The sequence below is a fragment of the Acipenser ruthenus genome, chromosome 10 (assembly GCF_902713425.1).
Source record: "Acipenser ruthenus chromosome 10, fAciRut3.2 maternal haplotype, whole genome shotgun sequence".
In the NCBI taxonomy this organism is placed as follows: Eukaryota; Metazoa; Chordata; class Actinopteri; order Acipenseriformes; family Acipenseridae; genus Acipenser; species Acipenser ruthenus.
Window position 1 is genome coordinate 31,779,718 of NC_081198.1, and position 27,925 is coordinate 31,807,642.

The window sequence follows — 27,925 nt, forward strand, 5'->3', positions numbered from 1 at the left end:
AATGATTAAAGAATGTATCAAACACATTTTATAAACCGTCTTTATTACAATATCATTTGTTACATACTTATTTGGAAGTGATCAGGGTTTGACAGCAGTGTTTCTGAAACTGAAGATTTAATGCAAACTGAAAAGGAGACACTACGCTACCATCTTGATTATCACCAAACTAGAAATCGTCTTCATTGTAGTGTGTTCATTTAGATTAAATCAATATGTAATGCCATTTGGTTGTACAAAAATCTCAAGCAACGTGAAGCAATTTTTACTGTGAAAATGTTAAATTAAAAATACACCCACTTTTTAGTATTCTATGGCAATATTCAACTTAACTTTCAGTGTGTATGTGACAAAGTTTTGGCAGGTTCATTAACTTCCGTTACCAAATCCTGAAATAAAATAATTGATCCATAATGTTGAAGTTGTAACTGAGTCTTTAAACTGCAGTAGACATGTGGGTGAGGCTTACAGAGGACCTAGCGACAACAGTGGCAACTCACGAAAGACCTAGTGTAGCACTAGGAAAGTTATAAAAAACAAAACAAAAAAAAAAAACATTAGAATTGGATTTCAGTGGGGTTTTAAAGACTTGGTTAGCACTTGTTTAATACACATTTTTTTATTTTTGAAAATTAAATTAAAATCTTTTTTTTATTTTTTAAATATAGAAGCTTTTTTCCCTGCCCTTTTTAAAAAAAACACACCTCTCCCATTTTTCCTATTTGTCATATTTCTTGGGTTTACAAGCTTCTCCTCTTGGCGTTGCTTTCATTTTCAGTCTGCAGAGCGAGGAATCCTGGACTCCATGATGATTATCAGCTGCACCTTATACATTACTGCTGCCGCTGGTAGCCCTAACCCTGCATGGCTGTGGTTCTCACCCTCTACACCCCCCCAGCATGGCTGTTAAAAGAGTACAGCGTAACTTACAAAAAAAATAAAGACATCAAGCAGACCGACATTTTGGCTAGAGAAGTCTACTTGACTTGGTTTCTTGTAAGTTCAGCCTGTTTGTGACTGAGTGCATTCGAAGTTAACTAAATAGTTCTCTGGTTTGAGTTTGGACAAAGCGGTTGGACAATGGTGATTCTGTAGACAATGAAATGGCAGGAAATAGCGATTGTCAGTAACGATTCAGGAAGCCACACAACACCTCTCACCCTTCAGTCTGGTTAGGAGTGTGTTCTCCTCAGTAGCAGCCCTGGTATATTAATGTGGAACTCAATACTAGAGCTGCAGTCCTTTCTGTCTGGCACAATAAAGCTTTGTCAGAATTCCCTTGTACTGTATTAAAGCAAATATAAGCACATGCTTTCCCCCTGCTGACTTGTTTCTGCCCGTTTCAGTTTGCACAGAGGCACACCCAGCAGACTGTGGTAAACTATCAGTCAATCAATTTAGTATTTAATCTGGTCTGCCAATATAGTTTAACGGTTTCACCCAGGCATCACTGACCACAGCATTGTAACCTAGAAATAAACAACGCTCCTTCTCATTCTGATCTCGTTAGGAAGGAGGGTACGGATGTAGAGCGGAATTGCAATGCCGGATCTGTCTGAATTCATTGATTGCAGTGTAACCCTCAACAAAACTCTTATTTGACAAATCATCTTTGTTATGCACTTATTTGTAGGCGCTGTTACTTGTGTTTCAACTGGATTGGATCAGTAGTTTCATTATGTGGTTGGGAATTGCTTAAACAAAGATCTTAAACAAACCAATATAAAGTTGTTATTGTGATTGTGGCACAGCAGAAAAGGTAGCATTCCAATTAGCTTTGGCTGTGGGGAAGTGCGTCAGTGTTTAGCCGTTTGCTCTAATCGGGGTTCATGTGATCATATTCGCTAAGTACAATACCTGCAGCAGCAGCAGCAGCAAAGACTTAAAGCGTGGTGAAGGTGTGGGGCTGAGCTGCGACCAGCTTCTGAAATCCAGCTGCAGGTCTGAGTTCTCTCTACTGAGGGGGGTTGCACTGCTGCGGGCGAGGGGCTGTGTTATCTGAAGACCCCCACATTGATGGAGAGCGGGACCTCCGGTCTTCTGTTACGTGCAGGAGGCTTCTTATCAGCGACAGCTTCCTCGCTCTGAAAGCGCACACCCTGCCCCCTGCTGGAGAGAGAAGGGACACACTCAGTAAACTTAGTTACCACAGACCAGACTGCAGGTGTCCGCCTGAGCTCACCGAGTGCCTGGCCGGTAGGGTCCGCTGTAGCGCGACGAGAAACAATCTCCGCCGGTCTTGCCCCCCTAACCAGCAGGAGCACCAGCCAATACTACCTCCGGAAACCCCAGCAAAGACCGACGATGGAAACCTGCACTCCCTCGACTGTTCGACTCACCCTGCACAGCATGCAGCCGTGATTTTACCAGGGGAGACACTTGGGGATCCTGAACAGGATACCCTTGACTAACTTTTGCTTCATCAAAAGCTTGAAACAATTGCAAGCAGATGCTGTCAGTTTTGAAAAGGGTCAGATGATGGTGACTGGCACCACACTGACAGTGAGACAGGTTTCTGAGTGCAGAACACTGGCACCACACTGACAGTGAGGCAGGTTTCTGAGTGCAGAAGACTGGCACCACACTGACAGTGAGGCAGGTTTCTGAGTGCAGAAGACTGGCACCACACTGACAGTGAGACAGGTTTCTGAGTGCAGAACACTGGCACCACACTGACAGTGAGGCAGGTTTCTGAGTGCAGAACACTGGCACCACACTGACAGTGAGGCAGGTTTCTGAGTGCAGAACACTGGCACCACACTGACAGTGAGGCAGGTTTTTGAGTGTGGAGAGTAAGAGAGTGCAATTCCTGCAGCACCTTTTCTTTTTGTCCTCAGCCTCCCGTCTCAGCTTCTCTTTCTCAGCGTTGTCTCTCTCCGTGCTGAAGTCTCGGTTGCTGTCAATCAAGAGGTTCTGACCGAAAAGAGAGGAGAAAGAAACACCTGCCATAACATTGTCAATAGTCTGGCTCGTTTCCTTAAACAGTGACAGACAGATTGTGCAGCGAGTATTTCTAGAGACTGTAGAACTAACATGATCTCTTTAAAAATCACACAAGAGCCAGTGAGTTGATCCTAAAAAAAAATAAAACAAAAATAAAAAAAGAGAAGTCCCCAGCCCTGGCGTTTGTTGAAGTATGAGCTGCAGACCACACTGCACAAACATTAAATATACCTCAGTGATTGAGCGTTTCAAGTTCGAGACAGTAGCTTTCACTTCAAATTCTTGTGTGGCAATATTTAATGTGTCATTGATTAACCAAAATAAAAAAATCAAGGCTGTCAATGGTGACCAATGGTGTAATCATTCTCAGTGGTTCTGTCGCTCCAATATTATTAAAATTTTTCTCTAAATCATCCTTTACCTGGCTTTGACCTGCTTTGAGCTTGTCTGGAGAATCCTAAGTGCTGGGTACAGCCTTCCTCGTTTTATTTCGATCCTAAGACAATGTCATATCTGTCTAGATAAAATGTAGCGCAGGAATAGAATGAGGAAGGTTGTTCAGTGCCTGGCACTTCAGATAATCCAGACAGGCTCAAACCAGCTCAAAGAATTTAGAGAAAAATGATTAGCAACTCACTTGAGCAACAGAACTGGGAACCACTCAGAATAGTGATGGAAATGTAAAAAAGAAATAAAATGACATTTGAAGCTGCTGGCTGCTCGTAAGGTGTTCCCCAGCTCGAGTCTGTTGGATAAGCACTGAGCAGGCAGCCCTGCTCACCTTGACCCCGATCAGGTCTCCGTCCCGGAGGTGAAAGGGCGCCCCCTGCAGGCTCTCAGGCTGCTGCTTTTTCTTCTTTTTCCTTGACACTTGCTGGCTCTAAACAAAACATTATACAGAAAAGCACACCCTTAATAAGTTATGAAAACCAAAGAAAAAAACACACCCTTACTAAGTTATGAAAATCAAAGAAAAAAAAAACATACCCTTACTAAATTATGAAAATCAAAAAATAAAAAACAACCTTACTGGGCTTAAACATGAAGCTAAATACGAGACTTTCAGTTCTGTAATCAACAGGACTTTAAAAGGTTCACTTTTACCCAGAAACATTGATGTGCACATTCTGAACTCTGTTTAGTGTGTAATACAGATTGGGGCTGACTTTCAAAGCCTTTTACTTCATAGAATAAATTACTCCTGAAAATGAGGTATATAAAACTAAGTTAGGTTGTTTAGTTCTCATTTTGTAACTTGAAACAGGTTGTTTTTTCACTCCAAAGGGGTAAAAGCTTTTAAAACCAGTCCCTGTCTCTGATCTGAGCGGGCAGTGGCTGCCTGGCTGGCTGGCTAGCTAGCTGGTTCCTAGCACACTCACCCAGCTAGAGATGGGCATCCAATGGCTCTTGTCTGGGCAGTACTTGGCGATGAGAGTCTTGTCGGGGGGCAGGGAGTAGTGGCTGGCGATGGCCTGGCGCAGGGCCCGGGAGCTGCTGTCTCTGCTGGTGTCCCAGACCAGCTCCTCCGCTGGGTAGTACTGCCGCTCCCCAGGAACACCCACCTGTAGGTACAGCAGCAGCTCCTGGAGCCTGGGAGAGGAGACAGGGCTTAACAGGAGGGCACTAGCTGCCTGGATCCTGGGGCTTAGGAAGAGACCCAGGCAGGCAGGACTTAACATGTGTCTACCCTATAAGGGATGGAAATCGGACTCTTATTGTATAGCAGTTTCACACATTCCAGGTTTTTCTACAATCTTGATTAGCCACAGTGTGTAGGTAGCAAGCTTGGGTGTGTCTTATTAAACTCCTAGTAAAACCAGGAATGGATCACACTGTGAGATCTCATGCACAGAGCAGTGCAGACACACCTTTATAACAGCTCACTACACTTGTGGGATCTATTCAAATGTTCACAACTATAAATGATTAAAATTGATTAAAAAAAACAACATCTAACAGTGCCTTATACAAACTATAAGAAACTTTTTCGGTTAGCACCTTCTTCAGCGCACCAGTGAGAGCAGCTGCAAAATGTTCGATACTCACCCCAAGTTCTCCTCCTTTGCCAGGGGCTGGATGGCAATCTCAGTCCCGCTGCCCAGCTTTAAACTGCTGCAGAGGGAGAAGAGAGGGACAGAGGGAGAGAGAAGAGAAAGCGGAAGTTTAATCCGATATCATGTTTGTAATTCTGATTGGAGCGTCAGCAGACAAGGGAGGGTTGCACACTTTAAAAAGCAGTTTGGCTCCCAGAAGAGGACTCTATTGGAGATCTTTGCACGTGTGAACATTAGAGGCTGTGCCGCCCTGTTGCCATGGACAAGGCTTCATTCTGAAATATATGAATATGAAACGGAATGCAGAGGCATTGAAAAAACAAATTACTCGTGTCTTCAGCAGGTTGTTGTGTATTGGGCCACCATGCACTCACTGCGGTGAAAGCAGGGATTCAAACGAGTGGTGCGCAGATCCAAAAGAGGACCAGCATTTAGACATGCAGACTTTAGAACAAGGATCATGACTGCAAAAGAAACAACAACAAAAACCCCTCCTGGCACACTAAGAGAACACAAATATTTAAATTATTATTACTTAACTGATATTATTATTGACTTCAATGCAGATCAAAAAATATCTGATAGTCCTCGTATGCAAACTGCCCAATTACTGTTATCTGAAGCCCTGGGTATTCCAGCTATTCAAGTAGAGGTAATGTTGAAGTGCTGCAGGCAGGACTGGTTGCTGGTCACCTACTTGATGTGCAGCTGGTTTCCTCTCAGGATCCTGCAGGGGCGCTTGCTCTCCAGCACCCAGACTCGCAGGAACCCTGGTGACGGGACCCACAGATCAGGGAGGCCGGGCAGCGTCAGGACCTGAGACACAGAGAGGGAGGGGCAGTGAACAAGAACTGCTGACAGCAGGGGCTATTCTTAACCCACAGCGTGCAGCTTGATCACCAGACTCAAACCTGCCCTGAAGTGGAGGGGGTGATGGAGGGAGCAATTCAGTCTCCATGCCTCAAGTCTGCTCTAAACTGGAGGGAGCCTCATTTCTCTTAGAGGGGTGAGGGAGGGAGCAGTTCAGTCTCCGTGCCTCAAGCCTGTGCTAATCAGGGTCATTTGAAGACAGAGGCAAGTTTTTAGCTTTTCATTAGTAACTGAACCCGAAGTGTGCAGACATTTCAACTGGACCCCCCTACCTGTGTCTTGAGATCTTCCAGTGTGGCCTCCCCTGAGATCTCCACGCCCCCCACGTACTGCAAAGCTGCTTCTGAGGACTCTACAGAGACAGAGACAGACAGAGCAGCGATGAGGAACAAAACTCCACACTGCCAAACACACAGGGGCTCCCTCAATCAGCACACAGTCAAACAGCAACAAAACTCTGGGTATTTGTTTTGTTCCAATTGCATTTTTTTATGTCACAATTCCTTTGTGCGATTTTATTATTTAAAAAACACACAGTGCCAACACTGTAGAGAGTCTCATCTGTACATGGCAGTGCGAGGTCCCCCTCTCTCTTCCCGTGCTCACCTACAGTGGAGATGCTGTGCTCACAGATCTGCTCAGTGATGTTGTTCAGTTCTGTCTCTTTCTCCCTGTCTCTCCCTGTCTCCGAGTGAACTCCGTTTCTCAGAGATGCAAAGAGCCAGACTGGCAGCTTCAGGAAACCCTGCAAGAGAGAAGAGAGTCAGACAGCAGGGGGGGAGGTGAAGCGAAGCTAGCCATGTGGCCAATATTAAAGACAAATCCTTTAAAATAAATAGTAAAAAGTTATATAATTGAAACATGTCTAGCTATTTATAAAGCAAATAGTATCAATAAAAAGTAGTACCCTGCAGCAAGAAGACAAGCGGCAGCAACACTTAATACAGAAGTAATGCTATCTATCTTGAGAGGAAATTTAAACACTGCGTATGAAAGACTAAGTAGCGGGGTTACGAAAAATACAGTTACACGTCCCCACGTGTTGTACAACTGTTTAAATAACGTACGTAATTTTTTTATTTTTTTGTTAACATCCTGACAACTTTTTACACTTATAACTTTAAAGTCTGTTTTAAAGCTCTTTTGAAAATGACCACTCTAGTGCACGGATAGCGTAAGGATTATTTCCCACGTTGTCAAACAGGTAACACAGCAATAACGATCCATGAGGTACGGAAAAGAAAAGCCAGAGAACTTGTTATGTTTTTTTTTTTTTTAAATCACACTTCCTGCAGTGATTTAGAGGAGAGATCTCAACCTCCAGTGCACTAGAGAAGACATTTTGAAAAGGAGCTTTGAAACAGACTTTAAAAAGTTATGTGTAAAAAGTTGTCAGGATGTTAACAATGAAAAGAAAAATTACAGGTACGTTACTTACAGTTTTAGCAACAAGTGGGGACATGTACACTATATTTTTGGAACCCTGCTACTCACTGTCTTTCACACTGGCATGCTCTACTCAGGTGCTCGACCCGGTGTCATGCAGGTTAGCTGTGCAATTTCACACTGCTTTTTGAAGAAGCAGGGTTGACCTGGGTGACAGAAGCAAATACACAATGCGCATACGCAATGCTCCGGAAGCAGCAACATTCACTTGATCACCCTTTCATCTGTTCAGGCTTTCAAGATGGCGTGCTTGTTACGGACGCTTCCATCCAAGCTTCTTTGGATTGAATTGTCAGCCCAATTGTTGATTAGAGAAAATGTTTCTTTATCCCTGCTGCAATCTGGCTCATGCTGTGTCTCAATCAACAGAAATGTGGCTAAACAGTATAAGCAGAAATGTTCTTTGCTGCAGTGAAACCTTAATGCAGACGTGGCGGTTTGTTACTTTGTCTGCTTACGAATGCCCATCATGCATATTTGTCTCGCTCGACCCGGGTCAAAGTGTGTCGACCTACATCCTGAGGTGGGCCGCTACCGGCCTGGGTTCGAACCAGGTATGTGGGATTGTGATCCAGGTAGTCAGAACCCAGGTCGGAACTCGGGTAGGAGTGCCAGTGTGAAAGGGGCTTTGATAATGTAATAGACTGCATATTAAATAATGTAATACACTGCACATCCTGTATAAAACTCGATACGAAGTGAGGGTCTGGGGGTACATGTGGTTGTGTTTGCTGTACCTTGGGGGGCAGTCGTCCCTCTGTCAGCACCAGGGTGTCTCCACTGCTGACCTGCAGCTCTGCCAGCGAGGCGTCCTGTCGAGAAACACACAGCACACAGTCACCAACCCTGCGATACCCCGGACAGGCTGGTCTAGTGCACTAAACCACTGCACCACCGCGCCCCAGACTGGAAGCTAGAACTCCAGAGAAAGGTAATGGCTGGTCTAGTGCTTTAACCTTAATCCACTAGCACCACCTAGCCCACCAGATTGGAACCTAGAACTCCAGAGAAATGTGAAAGGCAGGAGAGGCTGGTGAATTAGTCCACCTGGCCCCTTCTGTGTTATTTTTAGCTTTACCCTTTACAAATCTAATAAAACAGGGAAGGGAGCAGTAAACCCCCCATTATAATGGAACTGCAAGCTGTATCCTTTCAGATGTGATTATACACTGACTTTCTGCTCACCTCCTCACTCAGTGGGTCCCCTAGTTCATAGCACCAGTCCACTTTCCTTAAGTGCCAGCACTCTCCTGCACAAAGCAAACAGCATGAGGTTAGGTTACTGACACAGACAGACAGACAGACAACACTCTCCTGCAAGAGGCAAAGAGCTTGGGCTGGAACACAGAGTTTGCAGCCATGTACACCGATACAGACACACACACACACACACCGACACATACACAAAGACAGACACACACAGACACACCATTGACAAAGATACGGACAGACAAATGCTAAACACCTACCTTCTAGACCAGCGACTTCCAGCATCTGCTTCAGACACTGAATAGGAAAAGCAATCAATGAATCAGGTGTTTGTGATGCTTTGTAATGGTTATCAATAGCCACTGCATTCCCTGTGCAACAGGAATTCCACTGAGCCAGCAAGAGCTAAATCTTGGTATAGACATCATTGATTTACTTTACAGAGGAAATGGAACACACACATATATCAGATTGCCACATGACACTTTTTTTAATGAAAATGCATGTTTACTTTAACATGCGTTTCTTTTAAAACTGCACATGTCCGATTTGCAAGAAGCCTGCCAGTGCATAACAGGTGTGACTTCTGGAACCATTTCCTTAGCTATGCCAGTCCCTGACCCTATGCCTGGTTCTCTGTTCCCCTGGTTCACCTCTCTCACGGTGGTGCTCTCCTCCACCACCAGCTCCATCTCAGGACCAGCCTGGGGGTCGGACCCCATGGTGTAGTAGAGGAACAGCTGAAATACACAAGAGACAGGCGGGGAATGAAATTGCCTTCAAACGCACGCACGCATGCACGCACGCACGCACGCACGCACGCACAGACAGAAAGAAACACACAGATTCCACACAGCAGGCGAGATTTCCAGGGCCCAAACAAGGGTTAAAGGGGTTTTGTATTTGGCACAGTTCATTAGGAAGTGCAGTGAGACTCTAGTTTTGAAGGGAGGTGGGTCACCAGTTATCATCATGTAGGTTTTTAAACGGGTGTCAGTTGATAAAGGCTTTCTATTACTAAGCTTACAACTGTTCACTTTTACCCTGATCATAGTTTCCCATTGTAATAACATAGCAAAGTGTAATAAAAGGACAGTGAAAGAATGGTAAAGAATAGGTAAGCATTGTAAAGCACAGAGATTCATGATAAAGAGTATATATAAAAAAAGAAAACACATGGTAAACTATGGTAAATGCATAGCATAACCATGGGGGGAACCTGCAAAAATACCATGCAAATGTACTGCAGTAAAAACTTGAAAGGTATTTTTGACTCAAAGTAATGAAGTGAATATTTCATATGAAGGGAAAGGATTAAAGTAGCTTCACATTTCTGTTTGTGATGTTTGCAATCATTCTGAGTGGCTCATTATACAAATATCCGGCTAGATGAGCCAGTGTCTTTGTAAAGGGAAGAGCCAGCTCCACCTAGTGATCAGCCTCTTTAGTGCTTTTATTCACTATGTGCATGCAGGGCCAGGACAGGTACATCTCAATAGTGTGAGCACTGATACAAAAGATAGACCTAAATAGCCTATGCTCAATAAAATATAAAAACAATACAGCAATTAAATAATTCCAAAAACAGTTACATCAAAAGAAATACAAAATATAAACACATAACTACACTTAATTTACAATTTAGTGTTACAGAACACCTTGTAATGTTTACAAGAAACACATTACTTTACCTTTGCTGTGTCCCATGTGGTCTGAATTGCAGCGTTATATCATGGATCATAAATCAACGAGGGCGAGCCTCGTACTGCAACTGTGTGAGTGAGGGAACATGTGTGGATCTGTCTGTCCGTGGTGAGCTGGATACCTGTGGCTTTCAGCATGTGTGAGTGTGTGTGTTGAGGTGCGTACCTGTGGGAGTGTGTGTGTCACTGTGTATGCGGTGAGCTACATACCTGTGTGTTTGTGAGGGGCGGGCTGGGACACAGAAACAAGGTGCTGGTGAGCTTCACTCCCCCCTCTCTTACACTGACATCCTCCCGCACTGCAGAGACAAGACAGGGAGTCAATACAGCTGGGCTGGTCTAGTGCACTAACATTTTAGGAGCTGAATATGAGTCTTACTTCAATACTGCTTTGTGAATTCGGCCTAAATCAATAGAAGTCCAAGTTTAAATGGAGACTGGTTCATTCTAAGACCACTGCAGCTTTAGTTTAGAATTAACTCGCTCCTGTGCTGGACAGCGACTCAGAGAAGTATTCAACCACCCATGCTGGTTTGTGGTGCAGGGGATGGGGTATTTAATGCCCTGAATGTCTCACTAGTCTTGGCAGAAACCATCCTCTGGGGGGTGAAGTCCTCTGCATATATTTAAGGAGCAGACGTTTATCTATTCAGGCATATGTAGTGAGCGCGAGGTCTGAGTGGGTTAAAATGGAGGGGGGGCAAGTACCTGGGGGGAGGAGCTTCCAGTTTCTGTCCATCGGTCTGAGACAGCAGTCACTTCCTGCATATGAGAGAGAGAGAGAGAGAGAGAGAGAGAGAGAGAGAGAAAAAGGAAGGAAGAGGCTGAGACATTATCCAGCTGCAATGATCAAACTCAAGAGTGAAAACACGCTGAAATTATAACTCAAAATAAATTAGACACTTACAATTCCCTGAACAGGAAATTCACCCTAGCAGATTACCACACCATGATTAAAAAACCAAAACACATGCAGATCCTATCCCCAATCCAAAATTAGTGACCACAAACCGCTGATTGAAACAGGACTGTGAAAGTGTAGAGTCCAAGGCACATTTCATCCTCCACTGTGCAAAACACAGTGAAATTAGACAAATATTCTATCAAGCAGCTGGCAGAACAAGAAATAGATTTCTTGATAAAAGAGGATGAAGGAAAACTAAAAATCTTTTTTGGGGAAAAGGGGCAGCAGAAATCTCTGCACAGTATTATAGTGTAGCTTGCAGCCTCCTTATCTGAAGTAGCTTTTCCATACATCTACTAGTATTGATATTTTTAATAGAGAGATAGACAGACATAACTTTGGCAACTTTGGAAGCTACTGTACATCAAGTTCATTACGATGGATCTAAAAACTAAAATACTACCCCTTCCTTAATTATGAGATCCGGGTACAACTTGTCATGCCAATAAAGACCATTTGAATGTGCGTCATGTTACCCCCAGGCCGGCTGCCCTCTACCTCCCTGCCTACCTGCCAGGTCTAGAAGCTGCAGCTCTTCAATGGCCTTCTGCTTGATCTCAGACAGCAACTGCAAGTGAAAAGGCATGGCAGCAACACCACCAAAGATATGCTTGTACATAAATTTATTAAATAGGGACACATAAGCACACACTACTTCCGAGGAAGTAATATTAACTGTAAATATAGCAATGTGAAGAATTGCTGGTTTGTTTTTTGGTGTTAGGAATTAGTAAAGTGTGATCTTTAAGGAAGTTGGAAAGACAGCCTGCACTCACGGTGTCTCCTTCAGCAGGCACTGTAGCCACTCTGCTGCCCTCTTGTGGATGGGAGGAGTATTCCACCTGCAGCCAGCTGCAGTCCGAGGGCGTTCCCACAGTAACCATGTCTCCGCTCCGGGTGAACAGGCTGTGGGGCAGGACCAGCGTTATAACCAAGGCTGTACAGATACTCAGATTTTCAGAGTTATTCCCTTCAATGTGTTAATTTCACATCAAGAAAAGCTGCCTTTCTCTCATTTGCCCTCATCTATACAATAGAGTGCCAACTGATTCAACAGCAAAAGTGAATATTCCTTTCATCCAGGACTGCCACATTTTTACTGCCGACAATGAAAATATGTTGCCAAACTAGCAAATGCAACTAATTTGTCATGTACGTGTTCCTTAGCTGTACCTTAACAGCTAATCTCTCTGTATTCTCTACCGCTGTGCATACTGGGAGATGTATTTGTTTGTCAAGAGGTCTTGCCTGTGACTCTAATCCCACAATTCACTGCAGAGATTTTGCTCACATTGGCAGATGCATTTCTACGGAATATCTGGAAGTGAAATCAGTGTGATCTGATATCAAACAGACAAAAGGAAAGAAATAATGGCCAATGAAATCACACTGTTGCTAATTATTTCCTTTCCTCTGCATGGTATCTTTTTGACAGTGGTTTATACATTCTGTTGTCTGAACGAACACGAACATGCGTCTCACCTGCAGTCCAGCGCCTGTGAGTGCAACACTAGCAGAGCGTCCCCGTCGCACAGTGTCAGCTGGCTTAGTGTCTTGTGCAGGTCTGCAGGGGGATAGACTCTCCAGCGTGGGCTCTGTTTCTCCTCCCAGCGACACAGCAGCAGCTCCCCCAGCTCAGAGCCTGTCTGCCGGGCCAGCTCCACGCACACCTCCCCCAGCCTGCAGTCTGCAGGGAACCCCTGCGGAGTTTCTGAGAGGAGCGCCTCGCTCCCAACGCCCCCTGCAGGACACACGATGCTCAGCAGCACCGGCTGGGACTCTGCCCCCACTCGCACCGGCTCTCCGCACACCTGGGAGGTAAAGGATGGGACATCCGGTTCGTGATTATCAGCTAAAAACAATTAGAGTCATCAAAGGGATCTTATATCAAGCTTCAGCTACCTCTCTCCAGTTACTACTGCTTTTCACGTGCCGTCATTATAAGATTAAGGTCACACCCTTGCTCTCTCTCCCACAGTGAAGGAGAGTTAAATGACATGGAACTTACTGAACACTTCTGGCTGTTCCAGTGCACAGCTACACATCTGGGTTTGTGGTTAGCAATGACTTCTTAACTGTTATTGGACTATTTTAATCTTTATTGATCAGATTTATTAACTCAAATTTGAAATACCAAAGGTGACTGCAGTGTGACTGTAAAGGAGTGTCCATACCTCTCTGCCGTTCCATACAAAGAGGTCTGACCCGTCCACAAGGCCCGAGCTGTGCAGGGACTGCTGGTCATCTGTGGGACACAAGCAGACAGAGATAACTCTTACTGTCTTGTAGATATGAAGTGCTGTTGGAAACAGACTATAGATATTGAGTGCTAGTGGATATTGAGTGGGTTAGATGGTTTAACACAGACAGACAGAGTGCAGCAGGTCTCCTTACCGGTGAGAGTGTCATATAGGTGCAGTCCAGCAGGTAAACTCTTAGCAACTGTGAGCGCCATGTCCCCCTCCCACGAGTCCTGGAGCTGAAACACACACAGTTTAAACACACACACACACACACACAGGCAGACATACAGAGATGGTTTTATTCAATCCTGAATAAATGCCACTGCATACAGGTGCAGTATTACCACTGTCCCTGACTCTGACCCTCTGCCTGCCCTTGCTCACCTGGTATACAGCCTGCCTCAGGTCCCCCACACTCTTCCTGCGGTCGAAGGCCAGTCTTAGCAGGCTGTCCTGGGGTGGGGAGGCTGGGTGCAGCGCCCCGTGTTGAAGGCGATAATGGGGTCCCAGGTGCAGTCGCAGCTCCACTGTGTTGCTGACGGAATCAAACTCGGCCCTGCAGGGAGGGGAGAGGGGGGGTTCAATGGAGAGGTGCGATGGGAACCGAGCAAACAGAACGAACACAAAACAACCGGGAAAATGTGTGGGTATTACATGTGCTCTTCCATTCATCATACAAGTCTCAAATGTGCAGTTTTGAAAGAAACACATGGTATAGCAAACATGTATTTTCATTTTTAAAACAAGATATCTGGCACCACACCAAGTTCAACTCACGCTTACTACAGGAGTAAGGATTCATAGTGCAGCAATGATTTGTGATACTTTCTTTACATGATACAGTATATCACATCATAAGAGGGATGTATCCTTTGCATCGTGATACAAGACCAAAAGCACAAATGGTTGTTTAATAAAGAATATGTGGGTTTTGTAGTTGGTATGGATACATACTTTCCCTCTCATTAAATGTTAGTCTTTTAACAAAAAGGTCCATCATTAAATGATCATTTGACCCTATTACACATCATACAAGTAGCCAATCAGGACAATCACATGTATTCTTGAAATGTATGTTTGCGTCTGCTAAGAAATAAATAATAAAAATAATAATAATAAATCGGGATACAGATGGTATCGCAACCTTAAAATCGCGATACGTATCGTATCGTAATATTAGTGCGACACCCTTCATGTTTACAGGTAGTGCTGCACTGCTAAGGTGAAACGACTTAGCAAGTGAAACAGTAAGAGACTTCCTGAAATGAACATCCATGTTTGCTATAACACGTTTCTTTCAAAACTGCACACCTAAGACCTATGTAGCTAATGGAAGCGCAAAACAGGTGAGATTTAGGGAATTTCTGGTTAGCTACAAATCGGATATACACGTCCTTTTTGTCACCTGGTAAATCTTTTGATGCATGTTTTTTAAATCGTTTTCTGCCGAGATCATTATTTACAAGGCTATTATTTTTCAACCACGGGCTGCTTCTGAAAAGACTCCTGCAAGCTGCATTTCTGCGGTGCGATGGTTGTAAGAATGCAGCTGCGATGCAGTCTGAGCTCCTACCTCTTTCTCTGGAGCTCTCTGCTCTCTGCCTCAGCCTCTTCCAGCAAGTGCTCCGGGACTTTGTACCGTGGGTTCCCTCTGGCTGAAACCACACACAGGGAAGAGCTTTAAACTTTACAGCATGGTTAGAAACTTCCACGAGTCCAGCACCCAGTCCCGGGTTTCAAAAACTCTCCTTGTTCAGGTATGTTATTGAAATCAACACATGCCAGGAGTTTGAACAATCAGGCTCCTGCTAAATCTGCTCTGAACTGATCACATTTCAATAAGTCTGCCCTGTGTCTGTAGGTTGACTGTTAGGAGTTGTTCACGCAGCTATAAGGAAAGGAACACTATGTTTCACAGGGCTTGCTCAAACTCCTGGCTACTGAATCATTTAAACAATATACTTAACTGATGTAGTTCAGAAAGCCAGGACTGGGTACAGGATTAGTGTGATTTTCTAACCCTGTTTACAGCATCACAAATTTTACAATTTCACAGCTTGTACAGGTGAATGTTTGATCTACTTCCATTCCACTTAAGGTAGAAACACATTTTCTCACCCATCATTAGCATAACATAATTTTGCTATAGAGCACGGCGTTTTCATAGTTTGAAGATTTTTTAAAATTTAGAAATAATAAAAGAAACAACTTCACTGACGAAAAAGACTAGAATATTTGTCAATGATTCTTCCTATTTCTAAATTTGGCACTAATGAGTGTTTAATAAGTACAGAGGAAGTGTATTTCCACCACACTGTAAGTAACTGAATGCACTTCTTGTGCAGCAGGTATTAGGAAGAAACATTTAGCAATGTAGGGTAGAACTATAAACACGGAGTGCGGTGAGGAAGCAGGTCTTTCTCAGCTCACAGCGTCCCCTACCTTCCTCCGGCCTCTGCAGGCCTGCTCTCCTGTAGAACAGCATGTAGGCACTCTCCTTCCCCTGGAACTGCTTCTCCATGTCCCGTTCCGTGATGGGCTGCACGCTCGAGTCGTTGAAATCAAACCAGGGGTGCGGAGGGGTGCTGTGTGACCCAGCAGGCTCCTCTGGGGTCCCATCCCCCTGGCCCCCCCTCTCCTGGGGACCCTGCTCGGGACTCGGGGCCCTGCTCTGTTTGAGATGAACCCGAGAGCCGTCTGAGTCCAAGAGAAAGACATTGGGGTGCTGCTGCAAGAACTGCAGAGAGACAGAGAGAGTGCGAGCGTGTCAACCACACATCAGAACCACTGCTTTCAAACACCCTGCAAGGGACACCATAAACACGTGGCACCATAAACTCTGCTGTACCCCATGTTGTCTGTATATTTTTCAAAAAACGAAGCCTGCTTGTATTTATTTATTTTAATTTAGAGTGCTCGATTATTTTACCCCCTGATTTTAGACTCCAATTTAGACTGTGCAATCATGTTCCCTCACTGCAGCAACTCCCCACAAGGACAGCTGAAGGTCAGTGGGTGTCCTCTTAAGTCCACAGCGGATGTCAGCAAGCTACTGGCTTCTGGAGGACAAAAGCCAGCCCTGCAGTAGTAGCCAGTAAGGGCTGCTGTAACGTGATGAGGAGAGACAGTCCCTGCCGATTTTGTCTTCCTAACCTACCAGAGCCAAAACAACACTCCCTCTGGAATCTACAGCAAAGACAGCCAGGACACAACTCACCCTGCACACCACACGGTTGTGCCTTTACTAGGGGAGACCATCGGGGTCCCCCTAATTCTGTTTGTTTTGATATTTTATTCACACCTGCTGGGTATTCTAGCAACTGGAGAATAAAACCAAAAGCACTTCAACTCAGGAGCTTTCGTCAGGAGAAATAGAATTAGTCGCATGAACGTCATCATCTGTGTATCCAGGCTGATGTTCCCCCTGCAAGAATGCTGCTGGTTTTCTGTTCCTCCTGTAGTCACCGATTTCAAACACAGCACAGTGATGTTGCAGGAACTAGCCTGATTGGGATAAGCTTATTCCCAGGCTGATTTTTCACCCACTTTCCTGTATTTTACTGAAGCATTGTTTTTCCTTTGTCAGAGATGACACAGCAGAATAAAGTGAAACCCCTTTCTAGATCTCTTCACAGACACGAAGAATAACCTGACAGACAACAAATACAACATTGTTCCTTATCATCATTCCATTCACTAGAAATAAGACTCCTGTTGCATAGCAGTTTCACCCATTCCAGGTTTTACGATGAGCTTGATTAGCCCCAGTGTACAGGTAACAAGCTCAGGTGTGTCTGCTTTAACTTCTAGTAAAACATGGAATGGATGAAACTGCTATACAATAAGGGCTTCTCTGAAGAAGTCTCCAGGATGCGATGACTGAAACGGACGACATTCAATGTGATTCTAAACAAGAAGCAGAAGAGGAGTTCATGAGTTAGGAGAGCTGTGATGCTGCAGAGCTGTTCTCACCAACCTTGTAGACTGGTCCGTGGCTCTTACGGAATCTCTTGTTCCACGAAACCCCCACAGTCTCCATCACCTTCTGACCGAGCTGGTCCACACGCACACTGAGAGAGGCCTCCTGACAGGGGGAGGGAGTGAGGGGAATCAGGGAGAGACACAGAGAGATGAAGGAGGAGTAGGGAGACAGAGAGCAAGATTATTCATCATACAACCCAGACCAGGGAAATACCTGTAAAAAATAACTTCATAATGGCAACCTTAGAGCTAACAGCATTGTAAAAAAGAAAGTAAATCATTATGACCTGCACCACAGAATTGTGTGTGCCAGACAGATGGCTGCCTCCAATTCATGCAGATCTGATACACTCAACAACTTGTCTTAAGGAACTGGTTTCATCACAACTGGACACAGCACCACTGCTCGCAAGGTTCATACCTGGGCCAGTATGGCTTTGAGCACAGACAGGGGGTCCCCCATCTCCAGGATGGGATCAGGAGCTCTCACCCCGCTGACAGGCACTTTTGACTTGATCTCTTCCTCCTAAACACCAGCCAAGAGGAGAATCACAGGAGTCACGTTAAATTATATAATTATTTATATTTATTTATATATATATATATATATATATATATATATATATATATATATATATATACACACACACACACTACCGGTCAAAAGTTTTAGAACACCTCAATTTTTCCATTTTTTATTGACATTTACGCAGTTTAATGTCTCAATGTACTCTGAAATTAAAGCATAGAACAAATAAACAATTGGAGATAAAAAAGAAACCATGGAATCGTTTTGTTTAACAAAATTTAATCTAAATTTTTGGCTCAAACTAGCCACCTTTTGCAGATATAACAGCCGAACACACTCGTGGCATTCTTTCTACAATGGAAATCAAATATTGTTCGGAAAGTTCTTCCCAACACTGTTGCAGAAGTTCCCACAAATGTGTTGCACTTGTAGGTTGCTTTGCTTTCACCCTTCTATCCAGTTCATCCCAAACCAGCTCGATGGGGTTTAAGTCTGGAGACTGTGCTGGCCATTCCATGATTTGAAGCCTACCGTCTTGTTCTTTTCTTCTAAGGTAGTTCTGACATAGCCTGGAGGTATGTTTTGGGTCATTATCTTGCTGTAGGATGAACCCCTGACCAACTAGGCGTATACCAGAGGGTATTGCATGGCGCTGCAAAATGCTGTGGTAGCAGTTTTGGTTCAGGGTGCAACTCACTCTGTGCAAGTCGCCGACTCTGGATCCAGCAAAAGAGCCCCAGACCATCACGCTTCCTCCTCCATGTTTGACAGTTGGTGTCACACACCGAGGAACCATCCTTTCGCCTACTCCACAGCGTACAAAAACCCTGCGTGATGAACCGAAGAAGATTTCAAATTTTGATTCATCGGTCCATAAGACCTTTCTTCCAGTCTTCATGGCCCAGGCAAGCCTCTTTTTCTTATTTTGCCATCTTAGCAATGGCTTTCTTACTGCCACTCGACCTGTCAAACTTGCAGCTAGAAGTCTTCTCTTCACAGTTAAAACTGAGACTTGCTTACTTCGACCAGTGTTAAGATGTGCTTGAAGCTGTTGTCCTGTGAGCCGCCTATCACGCAAGCTGTTGACTCTCAGAAACTTGTCTTCTGATTCTGTTGTGGCTTTGGGTCTGCCAGACCTCTTCCTGTCACAGTTTCCTCCAGTTTCCAAGTTTCTTTTGATGGTATAGGAAACTGTACTCACTGACACCTTGGATTTCTTTGCAATTTCTCTAAAGGAAAGACCTACACTTTTAAGGATTATAATGGTCTGTCTGTCTTCCTTTGTTAATTGCCTTTTTCTCGCCATTATGAGAGCAATATACTACTTCCTGCAGTACAATACTGTCCAAATAATGCTTAAGAGGGTGTAGTAACACAGCCTGTTCCAACACTGCTTTTATACAGAGGGTTTGTAAGTAATCAACAAAAGTTGGAACACCTGTAGGAATTGTTAGCATCAACTTTCAAGGCTTAATTTACTTCCATTGCTGCAAAACAGCTGTAAGTTGTTAACCCATTACTTGTTCCCTGAAAAAGGCCTTTTTGTATAACTCTGAAATGTACATTATTTTTCAGTTTTTGGTAACCTAAACTTTTTTTTTTAACCTCTGGCAGTTTACCGCTTACCTTTGTACCATTTCAGGTTATTCACTGGACTTGAACTGCTTAAATTTCAATAAAAACTGGAAAAATGGGGGTGTTCTAAAACTATATATATATATATATATATATCTTTATTTTTATGTAGCGCCTTTTATAGTGGACCACCATCAGAAAGCGCTTTACAGAGGTAGGCTGTGAACTGTGCATTATATGCAGAGTCACTTACAATAAGACATGGATTTAACATCTCATCTGCAGTTAAGTGACTCGCTCAGGGTCACACAGCGAGTCAGTCAGTGGCAGCAGTGGGATTTGAACCGGTGACCTTCTGGTTACAAGCCCTGGACTAACCACTGGACCACACTGCCTCCTGTAAACAATACACAGGCACGACCGGCCGGGAGTCCCTAGGGGGGCTACTGACCAAGGCTTCTTTAAACCACTGTCTAACCTCTTATTAGCTTTATATATCCTGACAGTGAAAGATCAGCTATAAAGTTGCTTCGCTGATAAGGAAGAAGAGTAGAGCAGCACTAACATAGTAATTGTGAGAGCTTCAGAGTACGGATGCTTATTTCCGTTTCCTATTCCTCAACTTTGAACCTTTAGGATAGAATACGTTTAAACTTTAACATACTGGGAATGTTTGTAACCAAACAGAAACATCATGAGAAGCCATGTTTTATTAATGACCCCAACATGCATCTGTGCATAAGACTGTAGGAGTTCAACATTTAACTGTATATGGAAAAAATGCTGAATATGAAACAAATCAACTTGCACTTACTATTATGCAAACACTGCATATTGGCGGTTAACCTTTTCAAAATCTTAAACATTTCAACTCTAAGCTCTCAGACTGTAATCTTTACCCCCTCCCCCCATACACATGCAATGCACATATCAGTCAGTCAGTCCGTCCGTCCGTCTGTCTGCCCTTCCCTCTCTGTACTCACAGGAGCCTGCCAGCGCCCCAGCCGGTCGAGGTCTTTGATATACACGTGGTAGTGCCCCCCGTAACAGCCACCTTTGTGTATAATAACAGAAAAGAGTTCATATTCATAGTCTGAGTCAGCTGCCCCCGCGACCTGCACAGGGAGAACAAGAGAGGGTTAGACACAGCCCAGATCAAACACTTCAATTGTGAAAGAAAATAAAGCTGATAACTCCAATCAGCATCTATTGTAGGAGACATTTATTTATTGATTTATTATATTTTATTTATTTTTCCCTCAATTTGGAATGTCCAATTGTGTTTTTTCTCCTCACTGCAGCGAGTCCCCACACAGCACAGACGTTCTGAGGGCGTGTGAGTGTCCTCCGATCTCACAAGCTTAAAGCCAGAATCGCTTTTACGCCGAGCAATCCAGAGCAGAGGTGGGCGGGCTACCAGTCCTGGAGAACAGAGACCAGCCCTGCCTCTTATCCACTCTGAATGTGTTCGGTGTCTGGTCAGTAGGGTTCGCTGTTGCACATTGAGGAGATGCAATCCCTGCCAGTTTCCCATCCCCCACCCCGGGAGTGTCAGAGCCAATGTGACGCCCCCCTCGGAGTCCCCAGGAAAGTTCGGCCTCTTTGCACAGCCTGGACGTGAATTAGCGCCGTCCAAGCTGTATGACTCATCCTGTGCTCCCAGCGGCAACTATAACTGGATGAGCCACTCGGGGACCCCATAGGACACACCAGAGAAAGTACTTCCCATTTTGATTTGGTGCTTTGACCGAGTTCTAGTTGCCTGTCACAGATATACAGTATGTGACAAAGTCTAGATCAGCCAAAGAGTCTCAAGTAAGAGTGATCTTGTGATCTGCCACTTTGCAACAAAGTATCCTTTTGTTTTGCTGGCAATACACTAGCTGTACACTAGATGGCTCTGGGGCTTACTAATATAAAGCCACTTTGGCTGATCAAGCCTGCATTGCAGAGGTCTGTGGCAGGAAAGTAGAACTGAAGAGCAGCTTCTGACCACAAAATCAAATCAACTTAATACAGACTTATAAAATAGAAAAAAGCAATATTTTAGTAATTGCCATTAAAACACCCAATGATTGCAAACATCATACAAATCTATAATAATAATAATAATAATAATAATTATTATTATAATAACAATAACAATAATAATAACTATTATAACAACAACAACAATAATAATGTAATTGAAGGCTATTTGTCCTTAAAGCCTGTATTCTGGTTGTGTTGCCTTTTCAGTTTGGAAGGAACTAGATTACTAGATTGCAGATCTCCTGTCCTCCTCCTGTCACTGATTGGCTACACAATGTAGCAGAACTTTCTTACTGGCTTGTTCTCACACAGGTGAAGAGATCCACCACAATACTGTGCTGTCTCCCAGAACACAAATGAAATCTTCGTAAACAGGAATAAAAAGTGCTGTCTGTGTACTTGATGAAAAAGGGCAGTTTATCTGTCCGAGTTTCTGGTAACTACAGTAGCATGATGACAGTAACAGTTTGATTTTTTGCACCTTGCTAAATCTGGATGCATGCTTGCTGCAGGTAATGTATGTCTTCCTAGCTCACACATTACACATCTCTCATCTTTAGCCTGTTCAGTGCCGTGGGTCCAGTCTTACATCTCCACATGGGACCTAAGGATGGGGGGGGGGATTTTAAAACTAGAAAGCATCTCTGGGGCCAGAGCATATGTGGAATGGCATTAGCAAGGTTATTAAAATCTAATGCATCTCAAAGTTCCTGAGGTGACGTTATTTTTATTGGACAATATCCATTAAAAAAAAGGGTGTCACAGAACACAGCTGTCTGCTCAAGTGTGGGGTCTTTATCATGTATAGGCCTATAAGTCACATGACCTCACAAGGTAGCCATATCTGAAATGTGACAGGATGGTTGATTAAACCAAACCAGCTCTCCTCACAGGGATGGTGAATAAACTAATTCTGATGTGTGGAAATGGAAGACTGAACCTGTGACACTGAGCGAGTTAGAGGAGGGGACGAGACAGACTGTGCGCTGGGAATCGACAGTGGAGTTTCCAGGCTCTTTCATGTCTGTAAGGGGTTCAGGGTGGTGACATTCTCATACCTGCTCGCAGAAAGGCCTGAGGTCTATTCTTATTGGGAACGCGTAGCTGCCCATCTCCTTGTAGCGCTCACACCTGGCAAAGTCGAAGTTAAACCTGAGCAGAGATACCGTCAGGAAGGGGGGCAGCTTCCGCAGCTTGGCAGACTGGACAGAGAAAGAAAGAAAACTAAATGACAGGCTGAACTGGAACACCAAAAGGGCCACGAGAAAACATGTGATTGATTGGACTGAAATAACTCCACTTCCATGGTCCATGTTATAAAAGATACACAACTTATATGCACTTAAAATAAAATGATATCTGGATCGAGGTTAATGAAAGTTCTCTGTTTGTTTGCCCTGCTTTCCGGTAGTCTGTTACTTTTTTTGTTTTTACTTACCAGGTAATTTCATTGTCTTTGGGGTTGGAGCATGTGTCTGCAAAACGTACTCTCAAATGAGCAAGGAAGCATGAGGCAACCAGTAAGCTAGGATTGCAAACAGAGATTTATTTAACTCACTATAGTACCAGATACCATGTTTTACGACGTGTGAGAATAGGTTTCCTTGAACATTTCTTTCAAAACCGCACGCGAGACCCAACAAAGACCTACCTAGAGAATGGAGTACATAACCGTAAGACAGGTCCCACTCCTCCCTCACATTCTCCATCCCCTCTCCTCCTCACCTTGGCTGCAGTGACCAGCTTGCTGCAGGCTCCACAGCGGTACAGATTGTTTCCCTCAAAGAGCTCCTCCTCCACAAACATGCTCCACAGCGCCTCCTCCAGGCCGCTCACCCCCTTCACAGCCACCGTCAGGTCCAGAAAGTCCTCCTGCACTTTCCCAAATCAAACACAGAGTGAGCAGAGAGTGGTGACTTTAACCGACACAGCAGGGCAGGGATGTCATTAACTGCAGCCCTATTCATAGACAAGGTCCCAATGAAGCAAAACCTTCAGGTGTCTTTAGTTCCCATAGAAACACAGGCAATAAAGATGATTAAAAATGTGATAGTCTGCTATACAAATGTTTGGACTCCTGCCTTCATCCGTGTGTAACACATGGATGGGAAACAAGACTCCCATTGCATAGCAGTTTGATCCATTCCTGGAACTTGCTGCCTATACACTGTGACTAATCAGGCTCATAGTAAAACCTGGAATGGGTAAAACTGCTGTGCAACAGGAGTCTTATTTCCATCCCTGTAACATGCAAGTGATTTTGTAAGAGCTGTTTCTTCTTGTGTTGAGTGGATGCTGAAGGTAGTTGATCCAGAACTACAAACACTCTATATTAGACATCATATATTAATGTCTCTAGAGTTAAATAGTTAACAACGACAAATCAACCATGTATACTTTGCTCGATGCCGCTCATAGAGATGAAGTTGGTTGCACACTCAAAAATCTCTTCTTTAAGACTTGACCGCTAATATTATACATCAGATTCCTCTTACATTTTGTTTAAAAAACATCTTACTATTATTGAAACAAAACAAACAACAAACACAATGTGTTTCAACACATAGTGGGTCTTCAACAGGTGTCAATCTCTGACCATTTCCATGTCTAAAGTTGTGCAGCCCACACTCTCCCCTCTCGCAGGTTGTGTACCTGTCTCTCGCTGGTGTTGCCACACTCCCTGCACACGATCTGGTTGACCACAGTCCCGTGGTACAAGCGGTTGATGAGGTCACTGCCCGAGGTGCCCACCAGGGAGCTCTCCAGAGCACTGAAGAGGATTCTGTTGAGCTCCTGAACGTCATGCTGGCTCATCTCCTGCAGTCAGAGAGCAAGCAATCTCCCAATCAGTATGGGACAGTAACAATCCACCATAATCACCGCATTTAGAACACTTTAGTATTAAAAAGCAAGAGAAGACACACATGTGCTGGTACTGTCAATTCCAATTACTTTTTAATATCAATTCCCATTTCCTTTTAATCAATTCCAATCCTTAAGTGCAATTCTCCAAATTCTTACGGTCTTCTTAAGAAGAAAAAATTATTCTTAAGATTTTCAGGAATACAGCCGCAGTTCTTAACTTTTTTTTCTTAATGTTTCAAGGATACGGACCCTGCCTATGACCTACAAAGCCACCAGGGGTCAGGCTTCTGCCTACAGTTGTATATTTCCATATAAATCAGAGATGTTCAGTAATTCACAGTATGAATGCTGATGTGGTCTTCTTGTGCTGGGTTTTCTGACTTGTTGCAAACATTGCCGATACATATGTTATAGTTCAAGCAATCAATGAAACTCTCTCTCCACTAACCACTCAACCCCACCTTGTTTAAAACAGATTGAAAATAGACCAAAGTCTGCAAATGAACTACAACTTTATAGCAGTTCCATATTATACAGGTGGTATATGTGATATATTTAAACTTAGCTAAACCGATACATTTTAGTAATATTTGTTGCATCACCCTGATTGACATTAACTTTAGACTTTTACTTTGTAAAGTATGAGTTTCAATGTTTTAAATGTAAATGCATGTTTACTGTGTCTTTCTTCTAGAGCACATGCATGTTTTGTTAAGGGTCAAGATTCTGCCTACATCTCCTTATTATCAGAGACGTCTGGTTCTATCTTACAGCCTCGGCTAGTTTTGTGCCCCTAGACTCTGGAACAATGACACAGGCAGTGTTGTAGTACCTCGTTGCTGCTCCAGCCGAAACTGTCGGTCAGGTCAGAGGTGGATGCAGCCTGCTGATCCACCAGCAAGAGGCGAGCAAACAGCCTCTGCAGCTCCAAGGGGATGACTCGCACCTGAAACACAGAAAGCCTGAAATTAAGAAATTCAGCAAACACACACGCACTCAGACAGCCTGAAACACAGACAGTCAGTGCAGTGCACACACCATCCATTTCACCTTACAGGCAGCCTGGTCCTCCAAACAGAAACATGGCTGCGCTAAGCCATGCTTCGAGTTGGAATTACTATTCTTTCACTTTTGTTCTTAATAAACAATTCTATATAACAAGAACAAGATACAGAAGAGCAAACCTAACCTAAAACTAGAAACAGAAGAACATGAACACATTAGGACAGTGCCAGTATAATAGTCCTGGCTGGGTGCTTTTATAGCTGGTCCAGATTCAAGACATTTTGACAATCGTTTCCAGCTTTCTTGTTCTCTCTTTGTTTTAAAATGTGTCACCTCATCACACATCTTGAAATTAAAAGATTTCCCGCTGTCACCCAATTGCTGACACAGAATGATAGGGGTTGTTGTAGCATGGTGAGGTGAATTAAACCCAGCTCCTTTCCCTCTAACCTTGCGGGGATCAAAGGCCAATTCAGTGCTTCCTGTAAACTCCCAGCCAAGCAACTTGGCGAGACCGGGATTCAAACCAATGCTCTCCTGATTGAACGACTCGCCCTGCACTCACACGGTAGTGCCTCTACTAGGGGAGATGATGAGCAGTATCTTCATTTCCCTGATAGATAATCACCCCCTCTTCAAATGTATTCAACAGATTAAAGCTATCTGTACCACAAATATACATTTTAAAGCACTGCAAAGCAGTGAAAACAGGGTAAACTTTGGCAAGTCATCCATAACTTCAATCAGAATTCGAATAGTATAAGACACCATGCCTACAGACAAAGGTTTCACCACTGAGTTTCTAATAGTTTTGCCTTAACCATGACAAAGCCCAGCAAATACCCAACACACACATGAGAAACTCTACCCTACAAGCACTAGAATGTGTAACAAGATTCTCAGGATTTTGTTCTCACCGTGGTCTCTGGTTTGTCCCGGTCGCTTAGAGTTCCCAACTCCTCTGGGCCCAGACTGAACAGCGCCTCTGAAACACAGACAACAAGCACATCAGAAACATACACATAGCCATTTGTGGCGCAAAGACAGCGTGTGCTATACATGGCAGGTGTTTCTCCCCACCCACCTACACATTTATAGTACTTTCACTGCAGTACTGTTTTTCTTTCTTGATTGAGATTATCCTTCTGTTCTCAGTTGGGGATTCCTATTCCACATTATTTTTAAAAAGGGGTTCCCTTTGACAACCCCTGCTCTAGTACCGACTACTTAGATATAACTGTCCGAACTGCTGACCTCTGAACTCTGGGGTGAACAGCAGCGTCTGGAGCAGCGAGTTGAGGTAACAGGTGCCACCCTGGTTCTTGATTCCGCTCAGGGTGACGGCTCCTCTCGGCGGCGGGGGCTCGGCGTCCTTCACTCGGGATTTCTTACCATTGGAGCCCTTACAGTCCCCCACAAAGGCCACTGCGTCCTCCTCGAACAAATCGCCGAACATCTTTACAGAAGGCAGTTTCGGAGAGCCACCAAGCCAAAAAAAAAAAAGGTTAAGTCACTGGATCTTCTGCTAAATGCTATCTCATGCTCCGGCGTGTTCAGAAGAGACGGACTTTGTAATTAATTATATTTTTAAATCTCAAGCGTGGAAAAGAACCGGGTTTAAAAGCAAATCACGACACAAGGTCAAATGTGCATTTTGATGAAGCTGTTCTGAAATAAAGGGCTCATTATTAATAAAACGGCAATGGAAATTATGTATTGTCACTTGTTAGCTAAACTTATATTATAATTATCAATAGCTTTATTAATTTGCACTTATGTAATGCTGCTTATATGCTTCAACAAAAATATATTCAAATTATATTACAAGTTAACATTTGGCATAACTGAAATATATTTTGTATGGCTTTATATTCATACGAGTTTGATGTGCAAAAAACCTAACAATAATTTAATTGTATATTACAGTCTAACCCCAAACAATTTAATGTTACTGTATAAATCGGTTCACTCGTTACATTTCCGGCTTAATAATACAGCGATACTATACCTTGTGTTAGAAAAATACAGCGAAGAAAAAATATAAACACTCTTGCAATCTGTTCAATATGTTATTAATCATAAAAAAGATTTAACCTTCATAATATTTACAAAATCACTCATTCAGCACTATGGAGGTGTTTCGTGTTGTCTTGCTCTCTGTGCAGTGCCAGTGCACGCCTAAACGAAACGAACAGGCTCCTACGCTTTTTACAGCGGGTTTTATTGTATATGACATACACCATTCGGCTATAAACACACTACCAGTACCTCTCTAGTTAACTAAACTTGTCTTTTTCAATTCGCAAAGCAAAAAAAATAGGAGTAACCAAAAACAAAAGCACAGCTTAACAAAATATCAATCTTCCGTTGTCAGCAAAAATCTGAACTACTTTCGTTTTCCAACAAAAAGTAAATAAGAAATGTAAACAGAAACACAAATAACGCGAGCAGCCATGTTTCTGTAAGTTAGGCTATGGCGGGGTGCAATATGGTACTTGTAGTTTTGA

The 27,925-nt window shown here is 43.6% G+C and overlaps 1 protein-coding gene across 4 annotated transcripts; it reads right to left on the reverse strand.

Moving 5' to 3' along the window:
• Positions 1 to 24: 24 nt before the first annotated feature.
• On the reverse strand, positions 25 to 27,923 carry usp40 (ubiquitin specific peptidase 40). Of its 4 annotated transcripts, none has more exons than XM_034017355.3 (32): positions 27,513 to 27,923; positions 26,673 to 26,874; positions 26,336 to 26,403; positions 25,246 to 25,359; positions 24,201 to 24,365; positions 23,274 to 23,420; positions 22,607 to 22,750; positions 20,501 to 20,632; positions 17,835 to 17,939; positions 17,409 to 17,516; positions 15,875 to 16,169; positions 15,006 to 15,087; positions 13,817 to 13,988; positions 13,584 to 13,668; positions 13,364 to 13,434; positions 12,672 to 13,000; positions 11,966 to 12,095; positions 11,700 to 11,757; positions 10,934 to 10,987; positions 10,436 to 10,524; positions 9,176 to 9,262; positions 8,783 to 8,819; positions 8,499 to 8,563; positions 8,051 to 8,125; positions 6,474 to 6,612; positions 6,140 to 6,219; positions 5,695 to 5,813; positions 4,990 to 5,055; positions 4,323 to 4,533; positions 3,725 to 3,823; positions 2,819 to 2,913; positions 25 to 2,106 (listed from the first exon to the last, which is right to left on the reverse strand). In XM_034017355.3, exons 1-32 carry the CDS (start codon positions 27,537 to 27,539, stop codon positions 1,995 to 1,997), a joined length of 3,762 nt encoding a protein of 1,253 aa, XP_033873246.1. In that variant the 5' UTR covers positions 27,540 to 27,923; the 3' UTR covers positions 25 to 1,994. The 4 variants fall into 4 exon arrangements, with proteins under 4 accessions (XP_033873246.1, XP_033873238.1, XP_033873262.1 ...); XM_034017347.3 differs by having other exon boundaries at positions 25 to 2,109; positions 27,513 to 27,922; XM_034017371.3 differs by having other exon boundaries at positions 25 to 2,109; positions 27,427 to 27,922.
• Between the last annotated feature and the right edge of the window lie 2 nt (positions 27,924 to 27,925).